Source organism: Rhinopithecus bieti, unplaced genomic scaffold (genome assembly GCF_001698545.2).
Source record: "Rhinopithecus bieti isolate Rb0 unplaced genomic scaffold, ASM169854v2 scaffold_59, whole genome shotgun sequence".
In the NCBI taxonomy this organism is placed as follows: domain Eukaryota; kingdom Metazoa; phylum Chordata; class Mammalia; order Primates; family Cercopithecidae; genus Rhinopithecus; species Rhinopithecus bieti.
In genome coordinates this window covers 984,376-1,010,646 of record NW_016803115.1, presented here as the reverse complement: position 1 = coordinate 1,010,646, position 26,271 = coordinate 984,376, and the positions used below count along the sequence as shown (strand labels likewise).

At 37.2% G+C, this 26,271-nt stretch overlaps 1 protein-coding gene across 1 annotated transcript in view; it reads right to left on the bottom strand.

Annotated features, from left to right (window-relative positions):
* RELN (reelin) overlaps positions 1-26,271 on the bottom strand; it is a 529,597-nt gene that overhangs the window by 123,654 nt on the left and 379,672 nt on the right. Inside the window, exons 23-28 of the mRNA XM_017851861.1 lie at positions 21,903-22,040; positions 20,864-21,050; positions 13,750-13,955; positions 11,573-11,765; positions 10,789-10,989; positions 4,215-4,447 (exon numbers count right to left, since the gene is read on the bottom strand). Coding sequence (XP_017707350.1) covers positions 4,215-4,447; positions 10,789-10,989; positions 11,573-11,765; positions 13,750-13,955; positions 20,864-21,050; positions 21,903-22,040 — 1,158 coding nt within the window. The remainder of the gene's footprint in view (positions 1-4,214; positions 4,448-10,788; positions 10,990-11,572; positions 11,766-13,749; positions 13,956-20,863; positions 21,051-21,902; positions 22,041-26,271) is intronic.

Genomic DNA, 26,271 nt, shown 5'->3' with positions numbered 1-26,271 from the left:
TTTATAGCTTTAAATGCATATATAAAAAAAGATAGAAAGACTATAAATTAACAACTTAAAATTGCACCTCAAGGAAGTAGAAAAATGAAGACAAAACAAACCCAAAGCTACCAGAAGAAAAGAAATAACAAAGATCAGAGCAGAATTAAATGAAACTGAAACCAAGAAAAATAATACAAAGGATCAATGAGATGATAAGTTGGTTCTCTGAAAAGATAACAAAGTTGATAGACTGCTAGATTACGTAAGATAAAAGAGAGAAGATTCAAATAAGCACTATCAGAAATGTTAATAAAGGTGACATTACACCTGATACCAGAGAAATAAAAAAGGTAATTGGAGACTACTACGAACATCTCTATGCACACAAACTAGAAAACCTAGAGAAAACAGATAAGTTCCTGGAAACATACAACCTCCCAAGCATTAACTAGGAAGAAATAGAAATTCTGAACATACCAATGATAAGTATGATTTTAAAGCGTAATAAAAAGTCTTCCAACAAAACAACAACAACAACAACAACAAAACCCCAGTACAAGATGGATTCACAAGTAAATTTTACCAGATGTACAAAGCAGAGCTGGTACCAATCTTACTAAAACTATTCAAAAAATTGATGGGAGAGGATTCTTTCCTAACTCAATCTACAAAACCAGAATCACCCTGATACCAAAATTAGGCAAGGGCACAACCAAAAAACAAAACAGGCTAGTATCCCTGATGAACACAGACACAAAAATCCTCAAGAAGATATTAGCAAACTGAAAATAACAGCACATCGAAAAGATATACATCATGATTGAATGAGTTTATTCCATGGATATAAGGATAGTTCAACATACCTAAATCAGTAAATGTCATTCACCACATAAACAGAATTAAAAACAAAAAACATATTATCATTTCAATAAATGCAGAAAGAGCATTAGGTAAAATCCAACATCCATTCATGATGTTGATACGATATAAACCCTCAACAATCTGGGCATTAAAGCAACACACCTCAAAATAATAAAAGCCATATATGACAAACCCATAGCCAACATTACACTGAATGGGGAAAAGGTAAAATCATTCCTCCCAAGAACTGGGACAATACAAGGATGCTCACTCTCACCACTCCTGTTCAACACAGTACTAGAAGTCTTAGCTAAAGCAGTCAAGCGAGAGAAAGAAATAAAAAGCATCCAAATTGAGAAAAAGGAAATCAAATTATTTCTGTTCACTGATGACATGATCTTATACCTAGAAAACCCTAAGGACTCTTTCAAAAAATTCCTAGACTTGAAAAGTAACTTCAGTAAATTTTAAGGATGGAAAATCAATGTACAAAAATCAGAGCATTTCTATATACCAATAACATTGAAGCTGAGTACCAAATCAAGAATTCAATCCCATTGACAATCTCCAAAATAAAATAAGTACCTAGGAATACATTTAACCAAGAAGATGAATCATCTCTACAAGGAAAACCAGAAAACACTGTAGATAGAAGAAACTGTAGATCACAAAAACAAATGGAAAAAATCTCATGCTCATGGATTGGAAGAATCAATATGGTTAAAATGACCACAATGCCCAAAGCAATCTACAGATGCAACATAACTCCTATCAAATTACCAACGCCATTTTTCACAGAATTAGAAAAAACAACCCTAAAATTCATATAGAATCAAAAAAGAGTCTGAAGAGCCAAAGCAATCCTAAACAAAAAGAAGGATGCAAGAGACATCACCTTACCTGACTTCAAATTATGCTACAAAGCAATAACAAGCAAAACACTATGATACTGGTATAAAGATAGACACATAGACCAATGGAACAGAATAGAGAATCCAGAAATAAAGCCCCAGATTTACAGCTAAGTAATCTTTGACAAAACTGACAAGAACTTACACTGGGGAAAGGACACCCTCTGCAATAAATGGTGCTGCGAAAATTGAATAGCCACATGCAGAAGAATGAAACAGGACCCATATCTCTCACTATATGCAAAAATCAACTCAAAATGGATTAAAGACTTAAACATAAGGCCCCAAACTACAAAAATTCTAGAAGAAAACCTATGGAAAACTCTCCTGGATATTGGTCTAGAAAGAATTTATGACTAAGACCTCAAAAGCACAGCCAACAAAACAAAACAGACACACGAGACTTTGTTAAACTAAAATAGCTTCTGCACAATAAAATAAATAATCTACAGAGTGAAGAGACAACTTATGGGATGGGAAAAATATTTGCAACTTTTCATCCAACAGGGGACCAATATAATAGGAATAGAGTATACAAAGAACTCAAACAACAGCAACATAAATAAATAAATAAAATTAAAAGGTGGGCAAAGGCCATGAATAGACATTCCTCAAAAGAAGACATACAAATGTGAAAAGGTATATGAAAAAATGTCAACATCGCTAATCACCAGAGAAATGCAAATCAAAACCATAATAAAATATTGTCTTATCCCAGTCACAGTGGTTATTATTCAAAAGACAACAAACCAACAGATGTTGGTGAGGATATGAAGAAAAGGGAACTCTTATACACTGTTGGTGGGAATGTAAATTAGTACAGCCACTGTGGAAAACAGTATGGAGATTTCTCAAAAAACTAAAAATAAAATTACCATGTGATCCAGTAATCCTACTACTGGGTGTCTTCCCAAAGAAAAATAAATCAATATATCAAAGGGATACCTACACTTTCATGTTTATTGCAGAACTGTTCACAATAGCTAAGATATGGAATCAACCTAAATGTTAATCAACAGATGAATGGATATACACAATGAAATACTATTTGGCCATAGAGAAGAATGAAAACATGTCATTTGCAGCAACATGGATGGAACCGGAGGCCATTATTTCACGTGAAATAAGCCAGGGTCAAAAAGACAAATATTGCATCTTCTCAGTTATATGTGGGAGCTAAATATTAGATCACATGTTTTTCATACATGGAGGTAGAGAGTGGAAAGACAGATAACAGAGACTAGGAAGGGTACCAAGGGAGGGAGCAAGGAGGATGAAAAGAAATGGTTTAAAGGGTACAAACATACAGTAAGATAGAAGGAATAAATTCAATGCTTGATAGCAGAGAAGGGTGACTATACTTAACAAAAGTATACTGTACTCAAGTGATGGACACCATAAATATCCTGACATAATCAGTATGCATTATGTACATGTAATAATATTTCACATATACTCTGGCAAATGAAACATACAAAAGTGTAAAAGCTAGTTATTATTGGTGCTATGAAAGCAGAAAATTGCTTAATTGCAATGGCTTAGCAATAACCAGATTTTCAGACAGCATATCCCTACAAACTTTGTAGACCACAACTACTCTCCAAATATAAGTGTAGTGAGTGTTTTGAAGATCATAGAAGTGAAAACAATACAAGAAACCTCCAAAAATACAGGAAATCTCCCCCGCCAAATTATCCAGTCATAGGACTTCTGCCCCTCCCACACTGCGCCAATTTGCTATGCTATCTATTTGATGTGCTCTATCTTCACATCACTTCCAATATGGGATGTGTAAATTGTGTAAGGACTTTCAGAGAGTCATAATTTGTTTTATGAATTTTTTTGCAAATTTGACTTCACAAAAGTGCAATGTTGATGTTGTGTGTAAACACTGTGAGTGTACCTAAAAATGCTGAAAACTTACTCAATAAAGGGAGAGACATCTTTTCATACATCTGCTTTTGTGAAAGATAAATTTCTTCAGGTCTCAGCTTTTTGGTGACTGCATATGCAGTGGTAACCCACTGAGGTTTTTGGTCAATCTCATCAAAAGAGTTAAATTGTCTGTATTTCAGATGGCCACATTTATACAGCTGAGTGCAAACAATCACCAACCATAGTGATATACATTTATACATTTTGCTTTTTAACCTATTTCTCTATGTATACATTTTGTCTGCTCATAAATGTTAAACCAATGCAGCAGTCTTTAGTATATCTGAATGTTTATGCTTGCAAAAATAAGTTTTGTGTAAAATGGCCTATGAAGTGTTCTGTCATGTTTTTACGTTTCTCAAATCCCCTTTTAAAATATAAATGTTTTAAAATTATTTTAATTTTATTTTTTCCAGAATTGTATTTTCAAGATTTTGATCTTTTAGGATTTCAACATTTAGGGTTATAGCATTTGGGATTGTGTCTTTCTTAATGGCCCAAACCCATTAAGAATGATTACTTTACCTGGATGCAAGAGACCTTGGAATAACAATGGTGATTCTTGTCCATTCTTCAAAGTCCCCTGCGTGATACATGGTGGGCTCAGTTAGTTCTCTGGAGTTTCCTTCACATCCTTTGCCTGCAGAAGCTGGGTAACAGCCTTCTTTCACCAGAAACCAGGACATACCAGCATCATGAGAGTACTGAAGAAGAACTGGAGCAGCATTGCTGAATTGATTGGCACACCCTATGTTTAGCTGTTAAAAGGAAGGACAAGAATTATACAAGATTTTGGTTCTAAGTCATCACTCAACAAATTAGGTGCTACAGCATCCAGGGTGCCTCCCAAAGGGTCTGCATTGAATTTACAATGACAGCAATTGTGAGCTCAGTCCCAACCAAGACCCTTCAATAGATTCTGGAATTCTTTGTTTAAGCAAACAATAGGTACTTTTTACTAGAAAGCTGGACTCATTTTGTGGATTTCTCGGGATTATAGGAGAGAAGAGAGAAGCACAGTGTCAGTGGTTCTTGAGTCCCAGACAAAAGATATGCCAAGAAACTGCTTTTTTCTCCCTCCTCAGAGGGTACAAACAGAGGAAACCATAAGATGGAGAAGCAGCTGTCTTCTTCAGTACAGGAAGGTTTCAGTGGAACGCGCGTCCTTCTTCTGTTTCCTTGCCAAAGCTCATTAAAGATCAGCGTCAACTGGCCGGGCACGGTGGCTCATGCTTGTAATCCCAGCACTTTGGGAGGCTGAGGCCAATGGATCATGAGGTCAGGAGTTCAAGACTAGCATGGTCAAAATGGTGAAACCCTGTCTCTACTAAAAATACAAAAATTAGCTGGGCGTGGTGGCAAACACCTGTAACTCCAGCTACTCGGGAGCCTGAGGCAGAGAATTGCTTGAACCCGGGAGGCGGAGGTTGCAGTGAGCCATGATCACACCACTGCACTCCAGCCTGGGTGACAGAGCAAGACTCCATCTCAAGTAAATAAATAAATAAGTAAATAAATAAAATAAATAAAAATAAATAAAATAAAATCAGTGTCAACTTAGATGAAAGAGCTAAGTGTTTATCACAGCATCAATAATCAACACAATCCAGAAATGAACCTGTTACTGTTTGGTGTACCTTTAGGGAGGACTGTCATCATAGGATTAATAACATTTAAAAAACTGTAAAAATACAACTAAATCCCACTGGCCTATAACTGTCCTTACTTTTCCATTTTCTCTACTGATCTTTATAGGGAATCTATATATTGGTCATATAGTTGAAGTTATTACACATCTAGAGCTTTCTTCCACATTCTGTTATACATAGCATTGCAGAGAATATACCTTTCTTCTTCGGTTGATTTGTCATCACCAGATAAATTCCTGAGAGTAGCATTAATGAGTCAAAATGTAGAAACACTTAAAATTTTCTAGTTATATGTGTTCATTTTGTATTGGTTGAGTCCAAATGAATCAGTTTAGGTATTGAGTATTATAGTTTAAGACAGTTTATTTCCAAATAAATGTGTAAATGAATTTTATTACATTTTTCATAATTACAAATGTCAAAGTTTTTTCTCATGTTCATTTAATTACATGCCATCTTATATGAATGGCCTATTCACATCTTATTTCATTTGTTGGCTGGAGCCACAAATTTTGTTGTATAAGACTTTACTAAATAAGAATAGTCTGAGTTTTAGAAGGAAAATTGAAATCAGGAATGAAAAGAACATGATATGACAAAAAAAAAGAGGATGATATAAAGGTAGAGTCATGGGCTAATAATATTGAGCCATAGCTCAAGAGGTCAATCAGTTAATCCTGATGACTGTAAGGTAGCTTTATCTAGTTTTTAAAGAGAAGATTTAGTATCTTCTTTATTTCCATACTCAGAGCTAGAAAGCACCTCTCAGAGAATTTATAATTTGGTTAGAAATTTTATTGTGCACAATTTATCCAAGTTTATATAGTAAAACATCAAGAATATAATTAAAGACTTAACCCTCTCAGATGCATGATTAAACTCTTCTAACACAAATTCCTTTTACTGCATTACTCAATAGTAACAAAGGCCTTTGGCTGGTATGTGGTGAAAGCAGCCACATTGGGCACGCCTAGTTAACTTTTTGTCTTAAATTTGCCATGATTGCTGTTGTTTCTAACATATACAAGTTGTTGGAACTTTAAGTTCTGTGACAAGTTTGTGCTTTAGAAATCAGGTAATACGGTAGTGTAGACATACTCTCAGTTGTATTAAACATATAATTTATCTTAAACTTTCCATTCAGGATTTAGGCATACCTTCAACAAATATTTGTGTACCTTCTATGGATCAGATACATACGTTTAAGTCTCTCCTACCTTTAAAAATAAAACAAAAGAACATAAAAATTCTCCCTGATTTTTGGTCTCCCTCTAACTACACAGCTAAACAAATTGAGAGAAAAGCCGTATTCACTGTGTAGACCTCTTTACTCAACATTTTAAAATCCATTGCAATCTGACTTTTGCTGCTGCTGCCCCAGTGAAATTACCAAGGAAACTGTCTATCTCACAAAATGCAATGGGAAAATTTAACCCTTCTTTTACTTGATTCTTCTTCTGCTTTTAACATTGTTAACCATTTCTTTTTTATTGACCATCTAGCCTGCCTTTTAAGTGTTGGTGTTTTCTGTGATTCAATCTTGACTTTATCATTTTACTGTATGCATGCTTCTTAATCTCATTCACAATCATAACCTCATGTTTCTTCTGAATGCCTGTAGTCTGAATAACAGATATGACCTCTCTCCTGCTTTCTGGACAAATATACATTACCACTTCCTTTTCATTTCCACTTCAGTAGCCCATCAGCACCCGTAACTCCACTATGTCCAAGCCAGTTCTCTTCAACCGCTCTCCTAAAGCAAATCCTCATTTTTCTGTAGTTCAGCAGCCAGAACCAGAAATAAGAGAATAATTCTAGACTCCATTCTATTACTCAACAGTCACCCAAATCTATTGATTATATCACTTTAACATCTTTATACTCATTTATCTTTATAACGCATGTTATGCCTCAACTGGCCTTCTCATTTCTGACTTCGATTACAGCTCTAGCATCCTTACTTTACTCAAAATATATTTAAAGGCCGGGCGCGGTGGCTCAAAGCTGTAATCCCAGCCACTTTGGGGGCCGAGACGGGGCGGATCACGAGGTCAGGAGATCTTTGAGACCATCCATGGCTAACACAGTGAAACCCCGGGTCTCTACTAAAAATACAAAAACTAGCGGGCGAAGTGGCGGCGCCTGTAGTCCAGCTACTCGGGAGGCTGAGGCAGGGAATGGCGTAAACCCGGGAGGGGAGCTGCAGTGAGCTGAGATCGGACACTGCACTCCAGCCTGGGCGACAGAGCGGATCCGTCTCCAAAAAAAAAAAAAAAAAAAAAAAAAAAAAATATAGTATATTATATATATATATATATTTAAAATCTGAATCATTTCTCTCTGCCTCTTTCACAGGTCCTATCTCCCATAATCTCTTACTTGGATCACTGGATAGCTGCTAATGTTTCTGCCCTTGACCCTGCACAGTTACCAGAGCAATGATTCTTTAAAAGCCTAAATCAGAATGTGTCACCTTTCTGCTAGCTATTTTATTCTGAACAGAAGTCAAAGTTTGACCTTACTTTTTTCATCTGTCCCACCCTTGCTCACTTTCTCTGCTATGGTCACAATGGCATACTTGTGGTTTCCAGAACATTCCTACTTCAAGATGTTGGTCCTTTTTGTTGTCTGTGCCTGGAATGATCTTTTCCACATAACTGCATGACTCACTCCTTTACTTTCTATAGGTTGTGGCTTAAGAGTGTCATTTTATTAGTGAAGTCAACCAACCTGACAACCTTTTATAAAATGGTAATCATCCTCCATTACCCTATTTCATACTCTCTGTATTTATTTCCATAACCCAGAAATGTGAACAGAATTATAGAGACTTTATAAGTATTTGCTGAATGAAGGAATGAATGTACTTGCTGACTCTGGTTTCCTCTTCTATTGGGTCAACATCCATACTGTGGTTGAATGATTCTTCTAAAACACAGGTCTGATTCTGGCATTCAACAGGCTAAAAATCTTTCATGACTCAATGCTCTTGGGATAATGTTCAAGTGACTTAATGTAGAATATAATGCCCACCAGGATCAACTTTATCTCTCATCTCTGCTGCACATACTCCACAGTCCTCAAAGTTAGACTTGCCCCTTTTCTCATTTGCACTTCGGTGTATTTTCATGTATTTGCTCATTTTATTGTCTCTAACTGGAATTTCTGCCCCTCCATTCTTCAGCTGGGTAAGTCTCTGTATTTCCAGAGACTTCCAATTGGAACTCATCCATCAATCCACCCTTCCTCCCTTCCCCTTCCTTTCCTTCCTTTACTCCCATCCATCTTTCCACCCACCCATCCATCCATTCAACCATCCATCCATTTATTCAACTAACAGACATTTTTTGAGTGCCTGAAACATGTTAGGCACTATGCAGAGTATTCTTATAGCATCTAGAGCCAACTTATACTGCAGCATTCTTGTGACTTTATTGTGACTGTTCACTTTTCGGCCTCATTCTCTAGTTCCTTGAAAGCTAAGGTCATATTTTTCTTTTTCTTTTTTTTGGTTAAATTTTACTTTCAGTTCTGGGATACATGTGTGGAACATGCAGGTTTGTTACATAGGTATTCATGTGGGGTCACATTTTTCATTTCTATAGTCCCAGGACTAGCTAGTGTTTATCACACAGCAAGTAGTCACAAAAAATATACCAGCCCTGTGTATTTTTGTACAAATGGCACCCAAAATTCTTATAGGCAGGTTTCAAACATACACTAACTATCAACCCCTGAATGATCTGTATTCTATTCTTATTAAATAACCACAAATTAATAGCTTTCTGCTTGTGTGATATGAAAATTAAGATTTTAAAAATTAGCTTTTATTTTAGGTTCATGGGTACATGTGCAGGTTTGCTATATAGATAAACCGTGTGCCTCAGGAGTTTGCTGTACCGATTATGTTGTCACCCAGGTAATAAACATACTACCCAATAGGTAGTTTTTTGATCCTCTCCCTTCTCCTACTTTTCATCCTCAAGTAGGCCCCAGTGTCTGTTGCTCCCCTATGTGCCCATGTGTTCTCATTGTTTAGCTCCCACTTACAAGTGAGAACACGTGGTATCTGTTTTTCTGTTCCTTCATTAGTTTGCCTAGGATAATGGCCTCCAGCTCCACTCATATTGCTATAAAGGTCATGATTTCATCCTTTTTTTTATAGCTGTGTAGTGTTCCATGGTGTATATGTACCACATTTTCTTTATCCAGTCTACCACAGATGAGCATTTAGGTTGAATCCATGTCTTTGCTATTGCTAGTAGTGCTTTGATGAACATACACATGCATGTGTCTTTATGGTAGAATGATTTACACTTCTTTGGGTATATACCCAATAATGGGATTGCTGGGTCAAATGGTAGAGAATTAAGATTTTTCTTAAGCAGTTTGCATTCCTGATCATTGTTTAAGGGCTTGAAATATTTAACACTATTTTTTACATTTAGATTTTTAAAATTTCAGAATATTACCTTGCAGACTTTAATACCTACACAACCATGGTTTGTGATTAAATAGAAAAGGTGTCAGATGAGAAACAGCATAGTATTCTGGAAATATATTTGCTATTAACGTTATTTTGTTACTACTTTAGGTATTATCAGCAAATGAATATAGATCATATATTGTTATTGATATTTTTCCATGATAGTTTAACATCAGAATCTAAACAAGGATAACATTTTACTAATCATATTATTTATGACTAACTTCCTTGCTTACAGACCTGTGAAAATTATATTTGAAGAGCTGCCTATAAACATCTGATCTCTTTAATAATTCCATTTGTAAATTATTTAGCATCTGCATCCTGCCATTATGTAAGGACCATGTAGTTGTGCTAGCTCATTAAAACTGCATTACTTCCAACCCCAGAAGTCACCTATGGGATTTTATTATAAACACAATGAAATTTTGATTAGGGTTCTGAAACAAGACCTTGTCAAAGTAAATACTTGCTATACATGTTGATATGTTATCACAGAGCTGAAAAACAAGAAGCCTTTAAGAGAACAGTGATGACTGGAGTAAGATAATTTGTTTGAAAATAATACAGCAAAAGCATAAAATATCTTGTAAGTTCAAATACCACTAGTAAGATGAAAAGGACAACTTATCCATTATCGTTTAGAAGCTTGAGATTCATTAAGTCACTATCAGACTGAAGTCCTAAAAGTCAATGTTATTTTTAATTCTGGCAGAGTTCCTTGAATACCTAAAGAAATGGTATACCCACAACTTTTGGGACTCCTTAAAAACTAGTAAGCTGCTTTCCTTATGAGTGGAGCTGAAAAGCTTTGCAATTCTAACACTGTTGAGCTTTTGTACAGGTGAGTCCCTTCTTTAATAGAATATGAAAAATGTTTGTTCTCTGTGAGTTCCACGAATACATCTGGAAGATGTTTTACTCCTTAACTTGCTCTGGGAAGAAGCTTGTGCATAAATACCTTGAACTGTAGCACATATCCAGGCTTCAGGGTCAAATCTCGAGTTACTGCAAATCGATCTCCATCTGATTTTCCAAATATCATTGCTGATGGTGTGGCAGCACAGAAGGTTTCATTTTTAACCATTCCTTCATTAGCCAACATCAACCACACACTCATCTGATTCATAGGATAATCAAAAGCTGGCTTCTCATAAAAGTTCTAATAGAAACAATACAAATAACACAAAAAGGCAATTTGATAGCTTTGAAAACAAGAAAGGAATTTTCACTTCATGACATGCTGGGCCATGTACCACTTGCATTTCTAGGAAAACACAGAAGAATCTCCATGTCTTTTACAGCTATTAACTTTTCTCCTGATGATTCAACAACTGGAAGTATTTTACCACTGTGTATCTAATCATTTTATAAACACATTAACAATTTTGCTTGATGATTTAACCAGACCTCAGTCTTTTTTACATCTAAATTATCTGTGAAGTGGTAGCATAGAGAGGTAACAAAAAATTAAGTACAAGCCCTTCAACTTATATTATACATTCAGTGTCAAGCACTAAATCCTTAAGGAAATGAGTTCGTTAAGCCATTCACTTTTATAACGATCTGTCTTCCTGGAGTTCAGACATAGGAGGATACCTGAGGTAAATAACTGGGATGGATACTGGCCCTTCTGGCAGTTTTCAAAGGACAATAGAGATACCTGAGAGTAAAGGTTGGGGAATTGATAAACTGGGGATGGATTTCTTGGCTTCTTGTAAGATTTTCAGACCATAGGAGGATACCTTGAGGTAAAGGTTGGATTGGGATAAACTTGGGGGATTGAATCTGCTTTCGCGCGGGCTTCCTCGCTCGGACAGAATGATGATGTCATCGACTGCCCACTGGTCATAGTCCTCTCCCGAGAACACGGGCTGCCACCAGCGGAACCTGGTGCAAGGGGTCTTGGCAGCAGCTGGAAGCTCCAGATAGACAAATCTGAATAAAAGTAGATCATTTATGGTTGGGAAAAGAAAAGCTGTGTGTGTGTGTGTGTGTGTGTGTGTGTGTGTGTGTGTGTGTTTTGCAGCTACTAAAACAACAAGGGTAACAACAAGAGAAAGTTTTGTTTGGTTTGATCTCAATATTTTTCAAAAGCTTGTAAGTTTGGACATATCAGACTTGAGGTTTAACCTTGCAGGCAGGTTTAGTCCTGGTCATGTTTATTTCATTTGGAATTGTATCTTTTGGAGAAGAGGGAGAATATTTCAACTGAGTTTGATTCGTTGAACTGTATCGTTTGATGGTCATAACTTTTTAAAGAAATACCAAGATAAAATTGTTGAATATTATTACATGAAGATAACATTTAACATTTTCTTCAAAGGCATTCTTTCTCATTGTGGGAAAACATAGAAATGCACTAAAAATGAAATATAACTCGCCCATAATCTACTACATAGGGTTGGTTTCTTCTAACATTTTGATGTATCTCATCACAGCTTGTAATCTTTTATATAGGCAAGGCATTATATGTATAATTTGGTGATCTACATTTTATAACTTAACATTACATCATAAGCACATTCTCATGTTAGTAAAATTATTTTTTAAGATGATTTTGTGTATATAATTTTTCATGACAAAGACATGCAGTTCTGCAATTTGAGGACGCCATTACCTTTTTATTTACCTATAAAGTTACCTGGTCATCTTACTGAACTCTCAATAATTTCAGGTTGACATATTACTTGGAAAAAATAATTTGAGTTATTTAAAATCATTGTTTAAGCCAGTTTGGCACCATTATCAATTCTCTCTCTACTATACTGCATCTAGGAGAATCTCACAAGTCTTCGTCTCTCACCCACCATTCCTGTTGTATCTCTTGTTTCATCCAGTTGCCTCTTTTCTGGTTTCTCTGTCTCCCCTAAATCCCTTAGAAGAAATGCTTTCTGTTGGTCTGTTTGCATGTCTACTTATGTTTTATCACGGAAAGTTATGTCACCTTTAAATGACCTAATACTTTAAAATGTCAAACTTATGAACTTTAAATCTACAAAATAGTATGTTTTAAGTAATATGTTTAAGATATATTCAATCTGTAAGAATTGGGTTTATATATTCTTAGATAATTTTTTTCAATCAACAAGGCTCCTTTGTAAAATGAAAACAGGGACAAGATCCATATGTTAAAACTTAATAGTAGTCAACACATAAAAAATTATTTTTTTGTTACAATGAAAACACAGAGATTATAAAAAGGAGTATTCTAAAATAATATCATTGAATAGACTTTAGTAATACTTATATAAAATATAAATACAGAATTTCAAAATAATACATAATTGTAAAAGAACTAAATTTAAATACATATAAATGCATTGCCTGGTACAGGTATTACTATTAAACATAAGTTATTTCCCCAAACTCTTCAACAGTCATTGCCTAAGACGTTTTATTACATATATTCCCCATACATCAAAATTAAGACAGGGATAGGCCAGGGCAAAATGTTTAGGAAATCTGAGCTCTACGCACTTACTCATACACTGTTTAGGGATAGCCCTGGGTGCAGCCATGTGAAAAATTTTAACAAAAAAATCCACCTTACTGTTAAATCTAAGAGCTAAGCATACTTTGTGTGTACATTAAAAATAATCAAACAAGCCTGCAAATGGGAAAATGAGCACAGAACATCCCCATATTTCACGGTTTCTTTGAGTAAACAGTGGTTACTTATCTTGCTTATCTTCTAGTCACAAGTTTTAAAAAATCTTTAAAAATTCAAACATGAATACAAATGCTTTCTGTCCAGTCACTTAAGTGAAATAAAATCTTTATATACTGGGCTATCATTCATGTTAAATATTTATGGGTTTGTCTATTTTTACAACAGTTAACATTTTGGAAACATACCAACAATGATTTAACCTTTACCATTCCTGGAAACTACTGGGAGGCTCATCAGGTGGGTAGTTACCTGGGTTTGCTGAAGTCTGAAAAGTACATCTCTGCTAGCAGGTGCCACTGGATGCCCCCATTGTTGCTGTACTGAAGGAGGACGCCCTCCTCTCTGCTGTCGGGCTTGTTGCATGAAGCACTCTCTCCACCTATCTGGATGTAGAACTGGACAAAGTCCACCCAAGAAGTATCCAGGTCCCAACTCACCAACTGTCTTTTCCCAGCCTTTCAGAAAAGAAGAAAAATCAAATTCAATAATCTGGGAGTTCTTTGGCATTTTGTTGTTTCAGTTTCAAATTCACCTGGACATCTTAGCACTATGTGGAAATGGTCTTGTCCCCACTTATTGTGGAGAGACGGGAGGCATGCCATTTAGTTGTTTCTGATTCAACTATGGTAACTGTTGCTGGATATCTTTGCTTAATGTCTACATTACTGATTCCCAGGCTGGGTTATGAGAGACCCTTGGGAACTGCTAATTACACCAAACAGTACTAAAAAGTTTTTAAAAATTTTAATGAAAACACTCTGAATCCTTACTTTGCCCATTTCCTCTAGGTAGAACAATAGAGATGAGACACGATCTATTTGAAATCTGCAGGAGATGGGTTTGAGTCTTAGCCCATTATTCATACTGATCACTAGCTGTGTGACCTTTCTGAGCTTTTATTTTCCTCAAAGGTACAATATGGATAATTATACCTTCCTCATATGGTGTTGTGACAATTAGATGAAATAACATGTTGCATGGAACTTGCTGGTACACAGCATGCCTTCCAGATGGAACATCCTCTCAGAGATATGCCCCTGACCCTCCAGTCCTGTGGGAATTAAAGTAGACCAGGCAAGGCAGAAGCTTCTTGACAAAAAGAAAGGGTACTTGAGGCTGGGTGCGGTGGCTCATGCCTATAATCCCAGAACTTTGGGAGGAGGTGAGCGGATCACCTGAGGTCAGGAGTTTGAGACCAGCCTGGCCAACATGGCGAAACCACGTCTTTACTAAAAATACAAAAATTAGCCAGGCATGGTGGCACGCGCCTGTAATCTCAGCTATTCAGGAGGCTGACGCAGGAGAATTGCTTAAACCTGGGAGATGGAGGTTACAGTGAGCTGAAATCAGGCCACTGCACCCCAGCTTGGGTGACAGAGTGAGACTTTGTCTCAAGAAAGAAAATAAAGAGGACTTGAATTGAATCTCTCAGGATCCTAGTCTCCCTCCCTTCTCTCTCATAAACAGAGGTTAGGAGAGATCATTTAAATAAATTTTTGCAACCACTAAATGGTCTCTGTGTCTTAAAAGTGCTACAAATTTCCTGAAATCCACTAACTTGCTTCCTTTGCTTAGTAAGTCCCCTGAAGGTCACAGTCCTGTGGTGAGGTGTCAGACAGAAATTAGCAAGGTTTGTCATTGTTTCTATTGTTCAAAATGATTTCAGCTAATGGGGCTGAAGAAAGGTTTGCTTATGAGAGTCTTCCACCTAAACAGACTCTTCCAAAGCTCATCCATGGATTTCTCCCAGCTGGTCTCTGAGCGCTCCCAGGAAGTTCAATTAAAAGTCGGGAAGAAAACCTGAGATAATATACATAGTATTAGAGAAAAATGGCTCTCACACTTAGGATTTAAACTCTACTCTAATCCACTAAGTTAATTAAGAAAGGGTTTCTGTTATTAGAAGTCACAGGGGAAATACCTGGGGTTAATTAAAAGACTATACTGCTACCAATAGGTCTGAAGCCAATTAAGAGTTTTCAAAATAAACAAGGATGCTAGCAAAATGAGAACTGAAGTTAATTCAGAGACAGAAACTCATTCTTTGGAAATCTCAATTTTAGGTATGTATTTGAGGAAATCTTGTAAGTTATATGCATTTTTCAGTTGTTATATGTGCCTTTTAATTTTTCCTGTTGTTGATTTGAAATATTTTAAGTGAGAACACCTCAGAGATCCTAGCATTTTCAAGCCTCAGGATCATGAAGGAAGAATGATTTTTGGAAGAAAAACTATAGAACCTAGCAGGTTAATTCCAATCCAGCAAACTCCTATGAGAAACCTGGCATGTGGAAATGAGCCAGAAGGATAAAGATCTAAGGTGAGGGGAATTATAAAATCCAATTATCACGATTAGTTGGTTGGAATGATTGCTCTACTGTGAAATTCAGAGTAGTGTTGTTTTTCCAGGAGACGATGGTGTCAGTCTACAGAGGTTTTCAAAGAATGTTCTGTGGCATTTTGTAAATGATGGAAAATACCACACAAATGCTTAGTTTGGCACTGGAAGTGTTTTTTCCTAGAGAATAGCACAAATAATTTTCTTTTGTTTGGTGACCTGAGATGCTGAATAGTGTTTTAAAGGAAGAAAAAAGAAAAGGGAAATGGCTCATGGCACAGTTTTTGCCAGAATTCAGAATTCGATGTAACATATGCTTTGCGGTTTTTCTGTTATGCTGTGATCAATGTATTTATCTGTATATGTGTAAACACATATACACATCTAATGTGTGTGTGTGCATATGTATTGGAGTAGTAATATTGTACCATTCCTGGTATATGGAAAATCGCCTCCAATTTCCCCCCAGATTCTAGGTTAAAGTGATTTACTGCTTTAAGGGTTTAGCTAAAATAAAACAAGTTTTAAGAGGTAAGCTTTCAGAATCTAGAACCTTTATAACAAAGCCTCCAAAACACTTCTTTACTAATCACCATTTGCTTTCCATTAAAGTCTTTTGAAATTAATCAAAATGTCACTAGAAAGCAATTCTATTTACTTGAAAATAACCATTTCTTTGGAATCTTTTATTGTTTCCCAATTTTCTTAATGTTTTTCATTCATTTATTCAGTCTTTCTTCAACAATTATAGCAGGCAGAACACCGTGTGTTATAAAAACAAACATGAACGGATTCATGGACTTTCTGCAGAGACAGAAATGGCAACCAAGGGCTGCAGATCCAGTCCTGATTTCTAGTCAAGCCCCATTTAGTCATATGATCACTTAATGTTCCAACTTATTTAGTCTCAAGAGTATGTATTGATTTGTAAATATCTAGTGCATGATGTGCATTTCTGAGCTGCACACCTTAGCCAGAGTTTGGCTCAGTCGTGGGACTTCACATTCTGCTTGTAATTGTGAGGATGAAAATTAAAATATGACATTTATATGTAAAAATCAGAGAGGAATTCTAAGAAAAGAGAGAAGTACAGTTTGCCAGAGCTCCAGAAAGCTTCAGGGAGGCAGGGGGATTTGAACAGAACACCAAAAATTTTATGTGAATGCAGAGAAGATAAAAGGCAAAATGGTAGGCAGTGGCAAAACCTTGGATGGCGAGAAGAGCTTCATAGCTGGAGCAAAGGGCTCATGCCTAGAAAACAAATATAAGCTATGTAGTTAGGGGAGGAGTATTAGAGACCATCTTGAATATTTGTGATCAGCTAGGGAAAGAATGGAAGTATGTATGTATGCATGTATTATTTATTTATTTGAGACAGGGTTGTGCTCTTATTGCCCAGGCTGGAGTATAATGGTGTGATCATAGCTCACCACAACCTCAAATGCCTAGGCTCAAGCGATCCTTCTGCCTCATTCCCTCATTCCTAGTTTGGAGTACAGGCATGCCCCACTATGCCCAGCTAATTTTATTGTATTATTTTAGAGACAGGCTCTTGCCATGTTGCTTGGGATGCTCTTAAACTCCTAGCCTCAAATGATACTCCACCTCAGCCTCACAAAGTGCTAGAATGACAGGTGTGAACCACCACATCTGGCTGGAGATAAGTTTTAGATAATATGATCTAGGCTGGTGGGAAAATGGTCTAAGGAACTCTTCCTTTGGGTTGCTGCCCCTTCACTTCAACATGCTTACTGGTGGGGGCTGCCAGACAGTGTATCCACCTTGCCACCAAACAAGTGAGTGCATGAATCTGGCTATATAATCATAGCACATCATTCCTCCCAGGACACTGTGAATGGCCGCCAGGAGCCTTCCCTGTGTTTTTCTACAGAGCTGGTTGGAAAGCCCTGTGGCTATGGTTCCATTCTCATGTGACAGCTGGCCTGCAAATCGGGTCTACTCTTTCAAATTGGGTCTACTCTTAAGGGGAAAGTTCTGTGAGCTTCAGAGTTACTGGTTCCAGGTCTCTCTTGCACCAGTCCCATTTAAGCCCTCCTGGTGTTTTCCTTCCCATAAACCAAAGTTATCCCTTTTTAAAGTTAAGATAGTTCCTCTTACTCAGAATTCAAAACAGTTTTGAATGAATCAACAGAAAAGTAAAATATAACCCAGGGATATTTTGACAAAAATTTAGGGAGAAAACTGAATTGGAAGGGGCAGAGAATTTTACTTTTGAAATGATTTTTAGTTAGTTGCAGGGCATAAATGTGAAAATATTCAATAAGACAAACTTGGAATTTATTCTCATAAAATTCAACTATGATACCTAACACATATGATCTGTTTCTGTGTTCCCAACACTATTCTTTACTCTTTACTTGCACCAACCCACTTACTCCTCTCTATATCCACTTTTAAGTCAAGAAACCTGAGATACAGAGAGTTGTTATAACTTTGCAAAGTGAACCAATCAATAAGTTTTGGAGCCCAGATAGTCTGACTTCAGAGATCATCTGGAATTAAGTGGAAGAAATATTGATATATAACCCTTTACATGTTAAAATGTGTGTGTGTGTGTGCGCGCGTGCGCATGCACTCACTGGGGTGTCTGAGTACATATTGGTAAAAGATTTACACTCTTACTTTAAAACTGATGCCTACAGGAAGCACAACCTTTCCATTTCTGAACAATTATACAGGGGATCCAGATATGTGCAATGCATTTTGATAATTGAGTGACTATTATCTTTAACAATAATCATCAGGGGAGGACCTTCCACATCAATGGATAGGAAATACTGCTAAATGGACTCCTTCCCTGATTTTCTATAATCCTCTATCTTGTTTACTTGATATTTCTTTGTTCTTCACCTGCATTAAAACAAAACCTGCAGCTATTTTTGGATTTGCATAAATTAACACATCTTGGATTTCTGCCCAAACAGATTCTGCAACCTATCAGCCCTGTAGCATATCACTAACACCTGTCTACTTGTTACACGAAGTGAAGTGGGACACCTCCAATTGCTTCAGAATTGGTGGCTATATTACCTGCTTGAAAGAAGTGATATTACACACTCCACATTCTAAAGATTAGGGTTAGACATGTTGCTCAGGCTGGATACCAGACCTGCTCTCTTTTTAGTCCCTTTCAAGACTATATAAGGATATGGATTGGAAAAGAGAAAAAGAATGTCCTGCCTAGACTGCAGTGAGGGAGGAGAGAGAGGTGGTTATACCCCTCTCCCATTCCTAACCAAGCGACACAGTTTGGGGTATTCCAAAAGGATTAATTTTAGTGATTCTGGTTGGCACCTCAGTCCTTAGTTGGTTTCTAGTAATCTGCATGCCTAATTTGGTGCTACCACTGGGGAAGCTGACTACTGCAAGAAAAACTTTCATACAGAGTCCCACATCAGCAGACGCCACCAGCAGCCACCAAACCAAGCCAGAATAGGACCTGAGATGTCTACCCACCCCAGACAGCTGGTCAGTTCTCTAAAAACAGCTCTGCATACCCCCACTCTCACCACTATTCCTCCTTCTTCCAGTCATTTTCCTAAAATTAATGGATTGACAGATTTAATAAATACATACAGAAGTACTTCTTATATGTTATGAACTGTTCTACATGATTTACCAATATTAACTCACTTAATCTACATACTAATCCTCATGAGGTAGATATTCCATATCCCTGCTTTAGAGATGGGGAAGCTAAATCACCAGGAGGTTAAATAATGTGCTTCAAAAATCACTAGATCAAATACCATTTGACCCAGCAATCCCTTTACTGGGTATATACCCAAAGGATTATACATCATTCTACTGTAAAGACACATGCACACGTATGTTTACTGCAGCACTGTTCACAATAGCAAGGACTTGGAACCAACCCAAATGCCCACCAATGATAAACTGGATAAAGAAAATGTGGCACATATATGCCATAGAAAACTATGCAGCCATAAAAAAGGATGAGTTTATGTCCTTTGCAGGGATATGGATGAAGCTGGAAGCCATTATTCTTAGCAAACTAACACAAGAACAGAAAACCAAACACCACATGTTCTCACTCATGTTGAACAATGAGAACACANCATGCACACGTATGTTTACTGCAGCACTGTTCACAATAGCAAGGACTTGGAACCAACCCAAATGCCCACCAATGATAAACTGGATAAAGAAAATGTGGCACATATATGCCATAGAAAACTATGCAGCCATAAAAAAGGATGAGTTTATGTCCTTTGCAGGGATATGGATGAAGCTGGAAGCCATTATTCTTAGCAAACTAACACAAGAACAGAAAACCAAACACCACATGTTCTCACTCATGTTGAACAATGAGAACACATGGACATAGGGAGGGGAACATCACACACTGGGGCCAGTCAGGGAGTGGGGGGCTAGGGGAGGAATAGCATTAGGAGAAATACCTAATGTAGATGATGAGTTGATGGGTGCAGCAAACCACCATGGCACGTGTATACCTATGTAACAAACCTGCACGTTCTGCACATGTAGCCCAGAACTTACACAATTAAAAAAAATCACAGAATCATAAAGTGGTCAAACTGGATAGAACCAGGCCATCTGGCTCCAGAGTTGCTGCCCTTAACCTCTAAGCTCATCCCCTCCTCGCCTCCAGGCCTCACACTGACACACCCTCCATAGGCCAGGGTGAGAAGAGACCAAGAGCCTTCCCTACTCAAACTTCCTCAACACACAAGCCTGGCTGGAAATGGAGGAAAGGAAAGAAATGGTATTTACATCAAGTACAGGAGGGTAGAAGTTTTAAACTGGCCGAACCTGATTGTTTAGTAACCAAAAACAATAATAACAATAATAAAAACAAGAATTTCCCAAGAGGTAGCTAAGGAATAGGAATCTGACAGAGCCCAGTCAAAAGGAGGGAACATGGGGAACAATAAAACCATTTCATATTTGTACATTTGGAGTTCAGAGTCTCATATTAAACTAGCCATTGCCCCGATGACTCATCCCAACTGTTGGTCATACCTTGCTGAAGTACAGAGATGATCCAGAAGAGATGACACCACACCCTTGTTCTGGTTTTACAATTTCTCCCCCAATAACTTCTTGCCAGTCAGACTCCCAGCCATTCTGGTTCTCAAAATCTGACATAATTGTTGAAGGAAGGGCAGCTTCCGGGTGGCATTCAGTGCCTTGATATCCCTGGTCACACCTATGAGAGAGCAGGGCTGAGTAGGCAAGTTACAGGCCCACCTGCCAATGCAATGTCCCCTGACCTCAACCATTTCCCATGTCTTACTTTTGCTCAGGTCTTACCATTCACACTAGATTTTTCCCTACAGTATTAATCTGGGTATGTGGTAGTAACCACCCTCAGTTTTTCAAACTCCCCTTAAAACTGATATAATCTTTTCTTAAAAGAAATAATGCTATAAAGGCAGAATTTGGGCATCAAGTACTTATGAAAAAGGACATTGGTGTGTGCGCTTATGTGAGTGTGTGTTGGTCTGCGGGGGGGACAGATAGTGGGATTTCCCTATAGCCTTAAAAAGCCACATGTAAATGTCAGTCTGCTCAACCAACATGTAACTCTGGCCACATTTTAGAGTTCCTTTTTCTGATTAAACTATGCCTTTTTTAGAGTCTTTAGGTATTCAAGGGTGTTCCTCTGTCCTCATTAGCAACAATCACCATCTCCCCACATACACAACCTTGAACTGGTGAAGTGGTATAAGAGAGCATGCAGCAGGGTTTGACTAGTGCTCTAAGATTCTCAGTGGGTGAAAAGGGAAACAATGGCAAGGCTCTTTTAATAAACTCTGACGTTGAAGCCCCTGAGGCCTTGTCTTGAGGTTAGAGTTTGAAGAATATATGGTTTCATACCTATTTTTAATGTGACCATATCTTTTACATCTAAAATAAGAACAGAAAGGAGGACTTGTTTCTTTTGGCTATTTCATTATTTATCGGTCTATCCATATCACTCTGATGACAACTGCTGTAGTACCCTCCAGCCACAAATCTTGAGAAGCATGGACCTCATCGCGCTTTCTGGTGCACGTACCTGCATACGCCATGATCACATGAGCCATGCCCACTGCACATGTTGGGGCACTGTTGCCCAATGTAAATGCTGTCCAAAGCCCACTCGTCTTGAGCTGTGTAATAGCTCTGGCTCCAACGGAAGCGGGTGGCACTGGACCTAGAAACAAGGTATAGTATAACAAAAACAGTGTTTCAACCTTTCAGCAGTGACATTGGCAAAGAATGACAGAGTCCAAAATCTTTCAGCTAACTAACTTTCTGGAACTTGAGCTTAGCTGGCATCATTTTGCTTTAATTTCCACTCAATTATTATCCGATGCAACAATTCTATCATGAAAGAAAGTTAAAGAGAAATCTGTCTATTGGATGCAATTCCATCTTAATTTGAGCCGTTTTAAAGAAAAACACAGTATCAGATTTTGTTGGTTGCACAGATTTGTTGCTAGAAAAAGTACTAAGAAAGAATATTAAAAAATAAAGACATCTACTAAACTGCTAAATTGAGCCTATCTTTTTTTTTTTTATTTTCCCAGGCTGGATTGCAATGGTGCAATCTCGGGCTCACTGCAACCTCTGCTTCCCAGGTTCAAGCCACTCTCTTGCCTCAGCTTCCCAAGTCGCTGGGATTACAGGCACACATCACCATACCCACTAATTTCTGTACTTTTAGCAGAGACAGGGTTTCAACATGTTGGCCAGGCTGGTCTTGAACTCCTGACCTCAGATAATACACCCTCCTCAGCCTCCCAAAGTGCTGAGATTACAGGTGTGAGCCACTGTGCACTGCCAACTTAGCCTATCTTTTATAGACAAAAATGTAAGATGTTTAACCTTAGAGTAATAGAATTTCTTACAATAAATACAGAAGTTATTAGAACACTTTCAGCTAGTTCGTAATATAAAACACAAGTTTTGTTTGGCAGTATTGTTTTGGGCTTGAGGAGACATACCACTATGCACTATATTACAAAGAAGAATATCTGGATGCTAAATTCTACTCATTTCTGAAACACTAACTTGCCTGAGTTTCATGGATAAACTGATCTTAAGTGGGGATGAAAATTAAACAGTTCATTACACAGACAGAAACACTTGGGACCTTAGTTCATTGCAATGAAATATAAAGTCCAGAGAAGTGGATATTTTGAAAGTAATGTCAAGAAGGTGTCTGTCTATTCATTGACTGCTATAAAACATTCCTTTAAAATTATAGCATATTTTTCATCTGTAGGAATTTTCAGGGGTCTGTGGTTAGTTCTTTTGGTCAAAGGGCTAAATGAAACAAAGAAACAAAAAATGATTTGCAAAATTATTGTGTATGCTCAGTTCCACTGAAGGAACATTTCCCAAGCACACTATATGCAGATACCCTTGATCTTAATGATCTGAATGATCCATTAAAGTCTATTGCATCAACTACCCACATATTAAGTACTCCCTAAGTACATAACAGACAGTTAAAATTCAGACTAAGCCTTTATTGTTTATTTTATCAATGATCTGTGACTAATAGGTTGTATTTTCATTCCCAGTAGGATAATACTGGGATTCACCAAGGTGCATCCAGTAGACACAGGATTGCTGCCTATCAGTGCTTGTCATGGAACATACAGTGGGACAGATGCACCACCTCCTCTATGGTAATCAGCTTATATTTGTAAGCAAACAGCCATCACAATTTTCATAGTCCCACTAAGAAATGGTTTTTAGAAAAGCCTACTATAAAAGTAGATGCATTATCTTAGAGCAGAGAGCGCTACGGAATAGAAGACTTACGCACCTTGTCATCCTGAAAAGGAAAGCTGACTTTACTCTTTTAAGATAGATTTTAATCTGAGTCAAGTCCATGGCCATGGGTGACTAGACTGTGAGCTCTTTGGGGATAGGGATATCTTTAGTCTCCACAGTTGGCACAGGAACTGAATAAAGTAGGGGTTCCAAAAAAGTTTGCTAAGAGAGTAAGTCAGTGAGTGGATGAACAGGTCAGTAAAGGGCAGCCTGTTTATGACTCTTCTGTAGGCCCCCAGGACCCTGGTTCTGCAACTTAGCAGTTGTGTGACCTTTAGTGAGAAATGTAAGCCCTCAGGGGTTTGTAGTTCCTCACCTCTCAAATAAAAGGTTTGGGCAAACTAATTTCTAAGATCCCTTCCAGCTCTCAAATATAATGATTCCTCTGCTGGTCTGTTGACCAAGTGACAATTTATTTTCTTTACAGTTACATGCCTATAAAAACCCATGGCACCCACTAATTTGAGATTTTTTTACTTCCAAATGTGAAAATGGGCATACGGAAGGGTTTCAGAAACTTGTCTTAGGTTACATAGCTTATGCTTCTAAACAGTCATACGCAGACACATTCTAAATTGCTTTCCTAAGTAAATTAATCCTTACATGCATCTTATGAACTTTTAAAAAAGATATTATTTCCTTAGGATACAAAGCTTCAAAGGGACAATTCCATTTAAAACCACAATCCACAGTTTAAGATGCTAATGTTAATTAAGAGAAAAGGCAGGAAGAAGAGATTGAATATTGGCTTCAGTTTTATTGAGAAAAAAAAATTAGTTGTGTGAGCCATCTCCACCTGTCACATGTGAGAAGACAAGGTGCAACGCTGCTGATCTGCAGCGGCATCATTTCTATGTCTCTCCCTCAATACAAATATTTAAATTGCCAATTTTTTCTTTCTCTCCCTTTCAAAACTAAGTAGTCTCAGGAAGAAAATCTCGTCGACTTTGAATTGAGTCTGAAAGCAGACTACTGCTGTGTGGGTCATGAAATGAAGCTGACTTGCATTTAAAATCTAAACTCTCCGGATTCCCCAAAGCAACAAAACTTGACTCCTTTATTTGATTTTTCCTTCCCATATAACTTGAAGACTGAAATGAAACAGTATTGAATTGTCTCTTCATAGTTAGGTTACCTGAGGAATCAAGGTAAATGAAGGCTGACTAAATTGTATTTTCCACCTTCAGAGTTCCTGTAATTACATTTACCCAATTATTCTGAAACTCATTCACTCATTAGGTGTTGATTTGTTTATGAAGTCAGCGACTGACAGCTGTTTGGGTCTCATTAGGCTCTGTTCTTATGTAAGTGTCTCTCATAAAAACAAAATTAATTTTCATTGAGTAACAAATTGTTCATACACAATATAATTTCTCTAAGCAGGTGTATACATTCAGTATTTCCATTCTAAGTTGCCCTATCTAGCACGCTTTCCAAAGTTAACAGATATTTGATAATGCAGGGACCACATTTGCTTTTATGAATTCAATTTATAATTGCATATGTTTAAATCAAAATGGCAGAACAAAGATTGACCAAAAAAAGATTACTGTTGCAAACTGCATTCCCTTTCCCCAATGCTTGAGAAAACCTGCTATTTGCAAAGTTTTAAAATTATCAAAATAAATAAAGTTATCAAGACTTCCAAGGAAAGCAAATATACTTTATTTTATGGCAGAGTTTTAAGCATCATAGATCCAAAACAATGACAATAACTAGTAGAATATGGGTTTTTTTTGAAATGTAGCAATAATGTTTAGTTTAAATATTAGTCAGTAGGAATGTTAAGATAAATATCCTGCTGGGTTATTTGTTTTTAAAAAATATTTTCACTTTTTTCCCCAGGGCTTTGAAGGAAATTTGGAAAAGCAGAATTAAATTACTTGTTACATATACTTAAAGGTAAATGGTCAGGGGAATAATTTAGTAGAAAATTTTAGTGATATCTAATATCATAATCTTAACTATTTATTAAAAGAGATACTTTATAATACAATATCTCTTTAGCACATTGAGTCTCATCAAGTTAAAATTCTATTTAATTCCCTGATGTCCAATAAGCACAACTACTATGTGCCAGGTACTCCATGGAACTTAAACGCTTATGGGTTAATATATTTCCTTTCAGTGTCTATTTAACACTGATGATAATTAACCTTTTCTGACTATACTAAAACTTCCAACTCAGTGGTGCTATCTTTTGAGCTAGAAAATAATGCAGCACACAATTTGAGTGTCACAGAACCTGTGAAGGCTTTTCTGATTAGGAAAACACTTTCTGAATTTGCCTAAGCTACATTAAATAAGAACAATAGTTCATAATGTTTCTAGGGACAAAAAGACATCTCTAAAATATACTATTAGGCCAGGCGCAGTGGCTCACGCCTGTAATTTCAGCATTTTGGGAGGCCAAGACGGGCAGATCACCTGAGGTCAGGAGTTTAAGACCAGCCTGGCCAACATGACAAAACCCCATCTCCACTAAAAATGCAAAAATTAGCTGGACGTGGTGGGGCATACCTGTAGTCCCAGCTACTTGGGAGGCTGAGGCAGGAGAATCATTTTTTTTTTTTTTTTTTTTTTTTTTTTTTTTGGGAGTT